Below are 14,651 nucleotides of genomic sequence, written 5' to 3'. Positions count from 1 at the left end.
TTGCACTCAAGTTATGGAGACATTACCTGTATGGGACAAAGTGCACATTATATACTAATCATAAGATCTTGCAACATATTTAGAATCAGAAAGAATTGAATATGAGACAACGACGTTGGGTTAAGTTGCTTGCATATTACGATACCATATCAAATGAATGTGCGATCACCCATCTCCTCTATTTCTCATATCACCAGAAGCAGTAAAAAAACTTTTGTGACCAATTGCAAAAAATACATATGTAAAATACGATGCAAAGACCAGTAAAATTCGAAGGTAGCTATTGAACATCATTATATAAGCAAAATATCATTAGGAAACAATAACAGAAGATGAAATCAAAGAGAAAATCAAATTAGGGATCGAACACATCATCAATGCTTAAACCCAGAAACACACAAACCTGGAATGTGATAAAATTGAAATCGTTTGTATGCAAATTCTGGGAAGAAACCCATGCTTTTTCGCACACTCTGAGAACCGACATCTCCTCATTCAACTTCACCCTACCACTGAAACAAAAGGAAAAAAACCCAACGATCACCTCCTCCTTCCATTCTTATCGAAACCTGAGATGGTGGTTGGTTCTAAAAAGGGTACCGGTGATCGATTTCGTGTTCCAGTTCAATCTCTCGTTAGAGTTTTTCGTACCCAAGCAAAATATTTCATTAGATTTCAACCTATCAATGCATTGCTGAACGATTTACTGCTGATATTTTCTAGAACAATTTTGTTGGGGTTGCTAAATGATTTCTTGCCTGCTACTCTCACTTGAATTATAGGTGAATAATTTGTCTGATGGACTTTCAGGTGGCGTATTGGGTAGGGTTTATGAGGGGATGATCTGGTTGAAGAAGAGAGCGATATAAAGAGGAGTGGGAGATAGACACGTGAGATATGATATTAAGGGTGACCCATTCTTAACTAATAATATTAATATAGTTAAAATAAATAACAAAAAGTAATATATATATATATATATATATATATATATAAGGGTAATATAGTCTTTTTATATAAGACAATGACCACACATGCAACAAGAACATGTTTTAGGGACGGTACGAGTTAAAAAAACGTTTTAGGGAATAAAATGTAGTTTATCCCAAACCACAGGGATCATTCGTGTAATTTACCCTTAAGAAATATATGTTAGGACTATATGGACGTTGGTTTCGTTCCGATCGACGATAAATGGTGAGGTTATCCATAATATGCAAGCTTTCATGGATGGTGACTCAAGACTATCACCTAGTGGGATAGTACTCACGTTGGGTCCATTATGTATAAAATATTTAGAAATTATTGGGATTATCGTCCTATAGGTATTGTATTCATGTTGGTCCCCTTTGGGGATGGCTATGTGCTGATCACTCAAAACACAAACGAAAACGTATTTACTTCTTGATTTAGAATGTACTATATTGTTTAATGTAGCTATCTTGTTGTCTTATTCACATGTTTATAATTATTGTTAGTGATGTTGTATAGAAGGTCATGCTAGTTATTCACCAAGCTTTTTGTAGCTTTTTGTGGTTGCTATAAGTTATGATGGTAGGTGCATGTATTAGTAGTAAGGGTAATAAAGTAGTTGAGCTTAAAGATGACATAACAAGACTTAGAAGTTAGATGTTTATATCAATATTGTTTTGAAGTTCTATAACATACGTTTGGGTTATTATATAGCTTTGTGACTTAGCTACAATTGTTGGTACATCTTATTATAATTGTTGTAATATGAAATATTTCACGTTGTATAATTAATGTTCTTAACATAAATTTTTGTGTGTATATTATGTATTAGAGTTTTCGGTGTTACACTTGCACCTCTAAACATACTTTTTCATAGTAGTTTCTACATGTATGCTTGATGATCAATCCTTACTACTTGAAGTTTCCATACCTAGATATCATATAACAGAAATAATAAGATATAAGAAAACCAAGCTCTAATTTCCAGCTTATAGTGATTATATTAGATACGACAAACACAAATAGACACTATTAGGAACATACAAAAGTTACATGAATATACAACATGACAGAAATAGTAAACGTAGCAAACTAAAGAAATATTTAATTATAGCAATATTATTATATTAAAAGGTAGTGTTGAGGGCTCGAATTTGTGAATTGCGCCAAGTCTACACTTCATAAGAAAACCATGTCTATGTTTTTGACAATTCAAGAAAATATTTGATAGGCGACTATCCAACATGTTAAGTAATCAATATACTGAGTATATTATTATAATTATGAATAATAAATACATATCTTTATATTTGCAAACAGTTAAAATACATTGTTATTTTTCTATTAAAATAATTTTTGAGTTGCATAGTTTCATATATTTCAAGACTTACCTAAATAATTTTTAATTGTAAAAATTATTTCTATTAATTATTATAAGAAAGTTTGGTTTAACTGCTTGACAAAACTCATGCATAAACAACGTAACGACTTATGTATGATACCTTTAAATAAAACATTTAAAGGGTAAAATAGTTGCATTTTATTGTTTTGGTGTTCGAATTCATTTGTTTCTCTGCTTTCTTATTTATCATTTTATTGATCTTTTCCCTCCTCCTTACTCGTTTAAAATTAATGATTGAGACGAAATTGAAATTCGAATTCATGACACGACATGACAAAAATACACGATACAAAACGAAATTGGGATACAACTAAAATTTGAATTCATGTTCGTGTTAAATGTAAAAACACGATGTCATGTTGTGTTCAAGATTTGACACAATATTAACATATGTTTGTCGAGTTTTTCTATTTGTCATTTTTGTAACATTATATATATATATATATATATATATATATATATATATATATATATATATATATATAAAAGTAAGTTCAAATAAAAACAGAAAATAGTGTGAGAACGTAAAAACACAATGTTTATATTATTCTGTAATGAATGTTGTATATGTGTATTGTTGAATCAATTCTAATATGAATATTAACGTTTGATTATTCATATATTCATTAGAATGTTATTATTCTATTATAAATTTATGTATATGCATTTTTATAGTAAATTTTAATTTTAGTTTTAACATGTGACTATTAATTTATTCATTGCTGAAAAATGATATAAAACTGTGCATACAAAATTTATTACAGAATAATAACATAAAAATAATGTTGTACGTTCTCACATTATTTACTGTTTTTATTTAAACTATCCCTATATATATTAAAAGTTTGTTCCCTTATGAACAGTACCTAACCAGGGTACTGTTCATAAGATTATTTAACTCCACCTTAATTTTGAATTAAATATACTAAATACTTATTTTATTTTATCTTTTTTGTATTTGTGATGTTTGTCGTTTTTAAACTCTTTTAATTAGGTCATTTTGGTGTTAGTAAACAAAACACAACATCAAGTTGTGTCATGTTCCTGATGTCGTGTCGTGATTTACCAACCTAACTATCATGGTATATGAATACCAAATAATTAAAATTGTGTTTTATCAAGTATCTTGATTTTAGACCTTATACTTTTACTCTATACAAAAATGTATACTTGGTTTAAAACCTTTGTCAGAATATATTATATTGGCTTTGAGATGAAGTAAACAGCTTTTACGAACTTTTTAAAAGACAAACTATTAAAATATTAATATTTATTTATTTATTGCAATTAAATATTTTATAACAAACTTTTTCCTACAAATGTAATTAACATTTATTTAACATCAATTCATAATGTAGTTAAATTGCGCAAGCGACCTCACCTCGACCTAAATTTTGTACTATTCATGGGTCCACATGTCACATGCAATTCCCAGTCAAACCATCCGCATGGAGGCAGGGGTCTAAAGTTGATAATATGCAAAAGTAGAAGGGTGTGAATTGTTAAATTCTTTGGCGCGTAAATTAAACGACGAAAAGGGCAGTCAGTTGGTCGGGTCTATGATAGTCGTTGGACGTAACTGTCCCTTCTTTATATCAACACTTTCGTCTTGTTACATGTGCCATTCATACATTTACTCAATCACAAAAACAGCCAATACAATCAAACTTTCCTACCAAAATATTTTAAATTTGATTCCTTTAATTTGATGGGTAGTCGGTGTATAATTATTAGCTATAAATAAATATTTTAAATATACAAAAGATTTAAGTAAATAATCTTTTTGTTGGTGGAAAATTAATGTTATGTTATGAAATTTATCTAAACAAAAAGTACAAGTTCGCTTGCATAAGTAAAAGTAATATAACTTTGCTTCTTTTGATAAGATGGATAAATATTATAGTATATTTTATTTATTTATGTATTATAACATTATATTTGATTTATTTATTAAACATTGTATTTTCATTCATTGTCTTATTAAAGTATCACATGCCTTGAAAAGTCCATATAGTTATGATTTTTTCTTAGTAGGTAAACTATATTTTTAGACTATGTCAATAATAATAGTAAAGTTTTGAATATTAATCAAATTATGATTAGATAATGTTATCCAATATACACCATGTAGTGGTAGGACTTTTATTTTATTTATTTATTTTTTTTAAAGAACTACAATTGAAAAAACACTAAAAATATGTTGTTATTTTTAGGGATGTAAATGAACTGAACGTTCAGCGAACCGTTCGGCGGGAAGTTGATTTATGTTCGTTTATTTAATAAACGACCGAACATGAACACAAATTATCGCTCGTTTAGTTAAACGAACGAACATGAACAATGGTCTCGTTCGTTCAATTATGTTCGTGAACGTTCGTTTATTTTGTTCATTTACGTTCGTTTATGTTCGTTCATATAAGTTCGTATTATGTTCACATATGCTTAATTGTGTTTGATTACATTAGTGTATTATATATTCATTTATGTTCATATATCTTCAATTATGTTTTTTTTTTAACTTTGTTCATTTATGTTCGTTTACCATGTTCACGAACATAAACGAAAGAACATGAACAATGTAATTTGTTAAACGAATGAACATGAACAAGAAAACTCGTTCGTTTATCCGTTCGTGTTCGTTTATTTGTTCGGCTAACTTAAACGAACGAACATGAACAAGCCCCGTTCGTGTTCGTTCGGTTCGTTTACAGCCCTAGTTATTTTTTAATGAAAATAAGGTTTAATGTTGAACAATTTATTTATTTTACAATATATCATTAATTTAGAATAAAATGCTATCATAAAGTAAGCAAATACACATTGTATTGAAAAATAATAAAATATATTATCATTTCAATTTACAAACAAAAATAAATATATTATTATATCAATTTAAAAAACAAAAAATATATTACACACTCATGAAATTAAAGTTAAAAATAATAATGATTATTCTTTTGTCAAACTTCCTCTTTTAAAATTTAGAATGGGTGAGATGAAAATTGAACAAAAGCATCCTACCACATCTCTTTTTGGTCTCATATGAACCCCACCCATGATACTTTGTGATTTAGCTAAAGTTTAAAAGCCTACTCATACTCGAGGGGGGTTCATACTACCCCTACCCCTACCCCCTACCCCCTACGCCACCCCACCCCACCCCACCCCTACCCCACTCCACCCCTTGACTAGTGGCACTACTCCATATTTTCCTCACTTCACTCTTTCTCCTCCTCATGTTTCGCCATCATCCACGGCCATAGATTTCGCCACTAAACCCTGTTTGCTCCATTACTAGTAAGAAAACACATCTACCTTTTTCTTTTCAATATTCTCAACGTTTTCTGTTTCTTCTTCATCACCAAGAACACAATCTGGGTTCTAAATTTGAAGATTCCATTTGTACGCAAACACAATCTATCTGTTTGGGTTAACTTCCCATTTTCGGAAATGGGTTTCTTGAAGACGGTCAGTTTCGCAGCTTCCCCTGTTCTTCGGTTATAGCTTCATTTGATCCAAGAACGACATATAAACATGTAATCTTATCCAATCTGGAGCATATTTATAATCTTTACTTTTTTATGTGATTTGGAGCATAATTTTGCAGCTTTCTTGTCTGGAATTTTCGTTCTTTCATAGTTTCTGTTTTTAGCAAAATTTCATCCTCTGTACTTTTTAGCAGTTGGGTGAAATCCTTATCTGTATAACTGTATCTTTGTATTCTTGCTGATGATTCAAGAACACATTGGATAATTACAATCATATTTTTCTGCAAATTTTGAATGCACATAAAGTTGTATGCTTTCATCATCTTTTAGGGTTTTCCCGGGTTTCCTTTTTTCTAAAGCCAAGTATGGGATTCGGAATTCTCCTCTGTTTTCTTTTTATATTTCTGCAAACTTTGAGGAATCATATAATTACTTACAAAATTTCTCATTCTTGTTGAATTTCCAGTTTACATAATCTGGGGAACGCTTGAAGAGCATTAAAAGCTGGAAAAATGGATGAAAAACAGCTCGATTTGAATGCGCCTCTACTCTCAGTTAGACGATTATCAACAACCTCTTCGAAATTAGAAGGATTATCGAACAATTCCAGTAGAAGATCAAGGCCAACAAGACAACAGTCCCTTCCAGTTCCTAAATCTCAGTGGGAACCCGAACCAGAAGACACAAAACCAGCAGCAATTCCGTTCAACTGGGAACAAATCCCCGGAAAAGCAAAATACCCAAAAAAATCAGAACAAAAAAACATCCAAAATTTCCCGATTGACGACCAATCATCAGACGATGTTCCTCCTGACGCCATTGAAACACTTTCCATGTCGTTTTCCTGCAATTTCAGTGAAGAAAACAGCGATTTGGAATCTTCAGGATCGTTTTCTTCAGATTTACAAACTCGTGATTATCTGATGAATCGGTTTTTACCTGCAGCAAAATCTATGATTGTTGAAACCCCACAATACGTTGCAAAAAAGCAAGAAGCTCCTGTTCTTGAGCCTCCGAAGTATGTTAAGAAGGTTTATAGTGGGGAACTCAGGCCTTTGTTGCTTGAAAAATACCCGATTACTTCAGTTTCACCTTATAATCATGAAATTGATAAAGAAATCAATGTGATTGATGACACCAAGAAGAAATCGAGCAAAAAGGGTTTTAGTTTTTTCCTTCCACGAATCTGCACAAAACGAAATTCCTGCCTCTCGAATCCAACTCCGGGACCGAAAACAAAGACTCCGGATTCGCCGGGTCCGATTCCACGGCTCTCGCGAAGAACTTCTTACAGTGGACCGCTAACTCCGAGTATCGAAAAGGTTTGCGTTAAATTGCTTGGTTTTTTAGAAGATTATACTTTAAAGAATCTACCAAAAGTCCAAACTATAGCATCAAAAATTGCTTAGTTATTTGATGACACTTTTTGGATTTTTCAAAGTCCATTTTTATAATGGGTAGATTTTTTTAAAGTACCATGTTGTAATAAACAGATAGGTAAAATGCGAGTAATAGTAGAATACTATTATGAATTTGTCTATTATAACATCCTACATTCAAATATCCACCCAATTATGGTATTGTACTTTTATTATTTTTTTTCTTATTAGGATATTAGGCTTTGACAAATCTACCCAATTATATCTGTGAAATTTCTTTGTATTTGGATGATATTATTATAGTTGAGTAGATTTTCAAGGTGCGATGCTATAATAAGGATAAATGTTAGTAAATTGCTATAATAAACAAAACAGTGAAAATACGTTGCTATTTTTTCCATTCAACAAAAAATGGTATTATATATTGGGCTGAATGCAAAAAAGTAGCAACATATTTCCACTTATTTGTGTATAGCAATTACAACATTATACTGTCAATTTTTTTCTATACTTTAAAAAAACCCATACTTCCAAAATTCTCGTACGGACATTGTACTTAAATTCTACTCAATTATAACAATTACTCAACACTACGATAATTGGTTAGATTTTTCAAAATACAATGCTTTAATATGAAGAAATAAAAGCAGGATGCTATAATAAACATATAAATAAAAGTAAGATGCCCCTTACATGTTTAAAAACTTGTGCATTTAATCATGAATCTTGCTAAGAATCTTTTCTTAATTCCATCAAGTTACTAAATTTGCTATTGTTTAAAAACCTCCCTCTTTGCAGCAAGCAATGGACGCAGTTATTCGAAAAAGAGCCGAAACGCGATCAAAAGAAGTCCCAGAAACCCGTAAATCAAGTCCATTAGCTCGGTCGGGCAACTCACTCCCATCATCTCCCTCCCGCGGCATGTCTCGTAGCGGTCGGATATCTCCATACCGCAATGAATCGCCTCGGTCTCCGTTCCACGATGGGGCCCGCTTTCTCGGAGTTCCAAAAGACGTTCAAAATCATCATATAGTTAATAAGCCTAAAACATGCCCTTCATTTAATGTAAAAAGTAATTTTCATGAAAATCCTCCGGTACCCGAGAAAACGTTGTACATAGATTGGATTGGGAAACCAACAAATGTAATTCCCGATGATGATAAGGTTGAGGGAAATGGCGGCGTTGATGATTCCGAAGTTCCTCGTGTCCCTCCATTGCCTAAATCGCCATCGGAATCATGGCTTTGGAAAAAGATGAGTTTAAGGAGTCCGTTTCATAAGAAGGTGGAACGGGGTTCGACTGAGAAGAGTGATAAAAGTGGCCCAAAATGGGAGACGATTGTGAAAACTTCTAATGTGCGGAATGATCATGTTCGGTATTCGGAGGTAAATTTGTTTGATTCCTTATTTGGTCTTGTTGTTTCTTTTTTACTTAATGGACTTAATGGGGATCTGACTTAATCTAGTAAGCTATATATGAGTGTTACTTTTTGACATAATGTAGAAAGAACGACTTAATAGATAAAGTCAAGGAAACGGAATTTTACCCATTACATCCAAAGTTTTGAAATTTCGTTTGAATGCAAGAAAAAGCGGTGTACCTAATTATAGCTTTGTACTATAACTTTTTTGTTATTAAGGACACTGTATTTTGATAAAGTTGCCCAATTATAGCATTGTATTTGGATGACATTGCTACAATTGGATAGATTTTTAAAGTAGAATGTCATAATACGTAAGAAATGAAAATAGGATGCTATAATACACAAATCAATGAAAGTATGTTTGCTATTTCTTGCCAAATAACTTTATCCATATCGTACTCAATGAGATAAAAAAGAAACTGGGTCTTAGTTTAATTATACTGAATCTGAACCATATTTACTTGATCCAACAAACCAAATCTTGTTTCCTTATGAATCTTGTCAAATTTCTTTCAGGAACGGCTTAATATTTCAAAGTACACAGAGATATCATTTTAACAAAATTGATATGATTGTTAACACATGAAGAATGTGAGGCTGTTTTATTTTTCTGATGGCCCCTTTGGTGAGTCTACTTCAACATTTTCGTCTTTTTTTTCTTTCTGTAGTTTTAGAGGTGATCTTTTGTGGGTTGTGGATTGGATTAGTTGATGAATTTTGCATCCAGAAGATTTGTGAATTGTGATCATGGTTTATATGTATGATGAACACATTGTTCTCATAGGGGTTTGATTTGTAACAGAAAACTATAGAGATATCGTTTGTGTTTAAAGGCAATGAACGGAGTTTTTAATTAATAATCTTTATATGTCAATGTCGTGTGTTTGGTTTTGTTGACAGTTTTATGTGATTTGTACCACTATGAGTATCATCAACATAATCAAGACTTGTGAGTATACTTCAATCGGTATTGGGTTTATTTTCTTCTAGAGTGTACAACAATTATGAGAACAGGAAAATTAAGAGAAGAAAATATTGAGGATGCGAAAATGCAAGAATATATATGAGAAGTATAAGAATAAGAGAATTCTGAAATCCCTTTGAAATCAACATGTGTTTTTCACTTAGTTATGGGTTGAGTTATCTAATCGAATCACCAAATTTCAATTCATACTCTAACAAATAGCATTTTAAAAACGTAAGAGCTTTTTCATTGAAAAGATTTTTGAAAAAAAAAACTCTCAAAAAGCTAATATTGTGGAAAAGAAAAAATAATGAGTAAAATGATCATTTTACATGTGGTAACGAAGTTGGATAAACGGTAACGGCGAAAAGAGCCAAACATGATGGATTTTAAAATCAATAGAACCATTGATATCAATTTTTCAAAAGTAGAACTAAACCTATAAAAAAATGAAAACAAAAGAAATCAAAACTGTAATTTTCTCTATGTACTATCATTATCATTATATGATGTAACCTATTACTACAAATTCAAACTTAGTATTGAATAATATTGCATGTACTCTTTGAAAGAATGGTACACATTATACACGAAATATGATGGTGTATATTCATTATAAACAAATATATGATATTAACTCTGATTCGTCATCAACAAATTGTTATAAACGAAGAAAAGACGATAAACAGACAACAAGTGCATGAACCCAACAAAACCTAAGCTTCCACCCACTATTGGTACCAAGAAGATCGTCAACAAGAGGAAAATGCCTATATGCAAAAGAGAACCGATTATAATATTTTTCAAGTGGTAAAAATATTGAAACAACGAAACATCCATAGAAATACCAAACGCCAAAAAGAACAAGTCAAAAGCAATAATATTTGACACAACATCGGGGTAAAGATGTGTTAAATGGACACCATAATACCTTAAAACTTCTACGACGAATGAAGTGGGATGGAGTCTTAAGCCACAATCTAAATGCCTTAAGTAAAACCCAACTTTACCTGTGAGAGGTTCAAAAATAGAATCATAAGATAAAGGTATTTTCGACACCATGAACAACTGACAAATGATAGTCAACAATATACCGGTCTAACATGCGTGCGTCATCCTCAGATCGAACTGATGACATCCGCATAACCATATGATAAAGTTGGAAAGATATTGTGACAAGTACAATAAGCATCAGTCTCAACAACCATATCTCATAATTAAAAAGACGGATCGAACAAGCATTAAATTCCATTAATAAGGAGGATATGAACGTCACTAATAAATATTACAATCATTAAATGCCATCTAATGAAACACGAATCCCCTAGCAAGATAGCAATTTAGACAAAAAAAATTATTAGCCTACTTTTTATCCTTTGGACCGGGAAGCTTCTTAATGGTGTACCCAAATCGATATCAAAGTAATTATACCAACCCAGGTCCTATCCAAGGTAAAGATCCACTCGAAAATCCCCACTAGCCAAGTAGCAATAGACTCGTTACAATACATACCAGTGAAAGACTCTTGGCCAACATATCCCTAAAAATGCGCACTCTATAAAAAGAAACGTATAAATACAAAACATTATGTAACATTCTGTTTTGAGAAGTTTCTTATTTCGGGGCTGTGGGAAATAAATGGATCAAGTAAATTGTGACATCCCCTAATTTCTCGGCCAGAAAAGACCGATTTAATTTATGCTTTTTAAAATAAAATCAGAGAAATCCTTTTAAAAGATGTTGCGGAATCGGTCCCCAATACAAAACATGATAAAAGTTTGTCAAAACCTTTCTTTAAGAAATATATAATTTCATTTCATATCAAAACCTCGGGATGTCATGTTCCGATACAGATCAAGAGCATAAACAAGACATTATAAGCCTTTCAACAGTTATTTACAACTACTGGCCTATAATCCAAAAATCTCTCATCCTCCTCCGACTATGCTCGGGGTCCACTACCTGTAACATAAAAAGCTGAGTGGGTCAGGCTTGGGAGCCTGGTGAGCATATAGGGTTTTCAACCCACAATAATAATAAACTTATTAAGTTCACCAGTCAACAATAACCTTGATTACCCGTTCCCGTTATCCTCACTTTACGTCCCTAAACACTTATCACAAGGGACCTAGCCTAAAGAATATTATCGGGATGGACACTACTGCTAAGGGGACTCCTCAGCCATACATGTCCTAAAGGCAACCATGAGGGGGATGGAGTACAACAAATGAACACCCAAGTTCATTAACACCTACAGGTTGCGGGCCTGCCAGCGTTCCACTGGACTGTCTAGAAAAGTCCGTGGTCATCATCTAAACTCCGCTAGATGACTGGATCACAATCACATCGAGGCCTCTCATCATTTTATTTCATCACACATCAACTATCTACCCATGTTTTACCCAACATATTTGTAGATAAAAATACATATACAGTTTAAAACTTGTATAAAACATCTATTCAACAGTCACCTCAATTAAACAATTAATATAATTACACGTAGCACGTATTTTATAGAAAATACTTCATATCTAGGTGTAAGATGAAGGCGACTACACACTCACTTGATTTGATGATAATCGGGCAGCAATTCGTTTCCTAAAACGATCGTTTCTAATAAAATCGGGAGTTTTATTGAGAAACCGGGCTCTGCGTAGGTTGGGCTTCGAAACCGAAAAGATAAATTTCTCGGGCTTCTCGGGCACTTCGGGGCGTATTCCGGGTGTTTGGTATAATACCGGGGCTTTGGGGGAGGTTAGAATGAAAGTAATATTGAAAAAGGGGCTAAAAGTGACAATTTTCCAAATATTCCCCGGGAGGTCTCGCACCCTTCTATTTATAGGGGCGAGACTTCTGATCCAAGGGCTGAGAAGCCTCCACGCGTCAGCAGATCCGGAGCAAGGAGCACATGGGTTGCGCATGCGAGGTCCTGGTGTCGCCTCCTGATTGGACTGAGGTCTAGGGTCCGAGACTTCGGACGTGGCACTCCCTGCGAAGCTCGGATGCATCATAAAGGGGTACGAGGCAGCTTCTGATTGGCCGAGCCTTCGGTCCGAAGAGAATGCAACACGCGTCGACAGGTGGCCTCGGATGACTCAGCATTTTCGGACACGTGGCACGATTTGAGCGAGGGTGACGTGGCCGAAGTCCACCTTGTGAATTTTCTCGGTTTTGGCAAATTTTCTCGATTTTCGTGCCAAAACTTCTAAAATCCATAACTTTCGCATATTGGCTCCGTTTTTGACGTTCTTTATATGCACGCGTAGGTAAAATTACGCTCTACAACTTTCGTTTAGACTTCGTCGGCTAATTTTGACTTTAATTTTTATATTATTATTTTTAACAGACCGGGATAGGAAATCCGTTAAAAATTCATAACTTCTTCATCCGACGTCCGTTTTCGTCTGTCTATTTACCGTTGTGCTACTATTGACGAGACCTTCGATTCTCGTTTAGGTTGTATCGGCTAAAAATCACTCGATCTAAAATTCGAGTTTTTAGCTGTCTACTTCTAAGCTGGAACTTAGAAAAATCATAACTTCCTCATACGAAGTCAGATTTGGGCGTTCTTTTTATACCTACTCTCGGTTTAACGAACACTACGACTTTCGTTTAGATCACTAAGGCTAAAAAGTAGTTTATCAAAAACTCACTTTTTATGACATTCGACACCGTGCCGGTTTTGTCGCGAAACTTCGATAGGTCATAACTTCTTCGTTATAACTCGGATTTCGGTATTCTTTATATATCTGTAATCCTTGTCACCCCCACCACAAGTTTCTTAATAGATATCGGCTTTATCTAATATTTATTTTTGACGCTCATTTTTATTCTTAATTAATTAAACCCTAATAATTAAGCATAAAACACATAATTTTCACATAATTCCTTTTCATTTCTTCAAAATGAGTTACAAAGGTTAACCTAGACTATAACATCAATATTAATGCCTAGCCTAGAAACACGGGCATTACATAAATGCCTTGAGCTTCAAGGGAATATGGTTTAGACCCTATTGGACGGTGATAATATTGGTCAAGTGATCTAAGCCCTTGTTTTGTGTTTCGGAGCCAAATGGGTAAAATGGGGAAAGTTAATTGTTGGGCATCTTGCATGGATTATGGTTTTTAGATCGACATGTGTTAAGCCAAAAGTAACTAGATAGAAGTGCGGGCAATGTCAATACCTTTCTGTGGATATAAAGATCGCCGAAAACGAAGTTGAAACGAAGAAGTTATGGTTGTTTGAAGTTGATGTGGATTTGGGTGAAAAGTCGTGGCCATGGTGTGGAATCAGAGCCCACGGCGTGGTGATCAGTCATGCCCAAACCCATGATTTTTTAGGGTTTTCAACGTATTTAAGCTTAATGTTCCGCATTTTTGGGCATTTATCAGCCTCCACCACCTCTAGGACCCCTAAGGAGAAATCCTAGCCTCCACCTTCAAAATTTGAGCTTCTCCCCTCTCCTCTCTCCTCTTTTGGATGCTTTCTGTGATATTTTGATGAAGTTTGATGATCAAGAAGGTTCTTTTGGTTTCAAGGAAAGTTGTTTCAAGTTTGGATTTATCAAAGGCACTGCCTTTAGGGACTATTGTAAGTATAAAGTTTTGATCTTGCTATCTAGTTCTTTAGATCTTGTCATTTGGGGTTTTTGTCACTTTTGGTCCATTTTATGGGTAATCTTGGAGTTGGGTGGACTCCAACATCTTTTGATCAGTTTAGAATGCTTCTTGAACCTTATAGACTAGGAAATTTATGATCTTTTGCCTTCCCTTCTAGCCATGCAAGTTATCTTGGCCCTTTAGGTCATTTTGGTGTATTAAAACTTAGATCTTGAAAGGTGGTAACTTTTTTATGGATAAAGTTGGAAACTTTATCTATCTAAACATCATGTTGATCCAAATCTGAACGTTGGAGACTTAGATTTAACAGATTAAGTTAAGAAAGATGCATTTTGGGTCCCTTTGAGACTTAAAGTCCACATCTTGGTGGTTTGGACCTTCCTAATGGATAAAGTTAGAA

General features: G+C 33.5%; 1 protein-coding gene across 3 annotated transcripts; it reads left to right on the top strand.

The window, feature by feature from the left end:
• The first annotated feature begins 5,596 nt into the window (after positions 1-5,596).
• LOC145106530 (transcription initiation factor TFIID subunit, putative (DUF688)) lies at positions 5,597-9,539 on the top strand. 3 transcript variants are annotated; one of them, XM_079043486.1, is made up of 4 exons: positions 5,597-5,842; positions 6,329-7,184; positions 8,040-8,627; positions 9,182-9,539. In XM_079043486.1, exons 2-4 carry the CDS (start codon positions 6,375-6,377, stop codon positions 9,221-9,223), a joined length of 1,440 nt encoding a protein of 479 aa, XP_078899612.1. In that variant the 5' UTR covers positions 5,597-5,842; positions 6,329-6,374; the 3' UTR covers positions 9,224-9,539. The 3 variants fall into 3 exon arrangements, with proteins under 3 accessions (XP_078899612.1, XP_078899611.1, XP_078899613.1); XM_079043485.1 differs by having other exon boundaries at positions 5,597-5,910; XM_079043487.1 differs by having other exon boundaries at positions 5,603-5,671.
• Positions 9,540-14,651: the final 5,112 nt, after the last annotated feature.

This window comes from Lactuca virosa, chromosome 4 (assembly GCF_052849685.1).
Source record: "Lactuca virosa cultivar CGN04683 chromosome 4, Lactuca_virosa_CGN04683_v6, whole genome shotgun sequence".
Taxonomy (NCBI): domain Eukaryota; kingdom Viridiplantae; phylum Streptophyta; class Magnoliopsida; order Asterales; family Asteraceae; genus Lactuca; species Lactuca virosa.
The sequence above is the reverse complement of the archived record's forward strand: the minus strand, read 5'-3'. Positions and strand labels throughout refer to the sequence as shown.

Bases quoted from the DNA above. Each gene is read 5' to 3' on its own strand.
- LOC145106530 (XM_079043486.1), top strand. From the start codon at position 6,375: ATGGATGAAAAACAGCTCGATTTGAATGCGCCTCTACTCTCAGTTAGA. The intron at 7,185-8,039 runs GTTTGCGTTAAA...CCCTCTTTGCAG, and splicing joins TAACTCCGAGTATCGAAAAG to CAAGCAATGGACGCAGTTAT. The intron at 8,628-9,181 runs GTAAATTTGTTT...AATTTCTTTCAG, and splicing joins ATCATGTTCGGTATTCGGAG to GAACGGCTTAATATTTCAAA.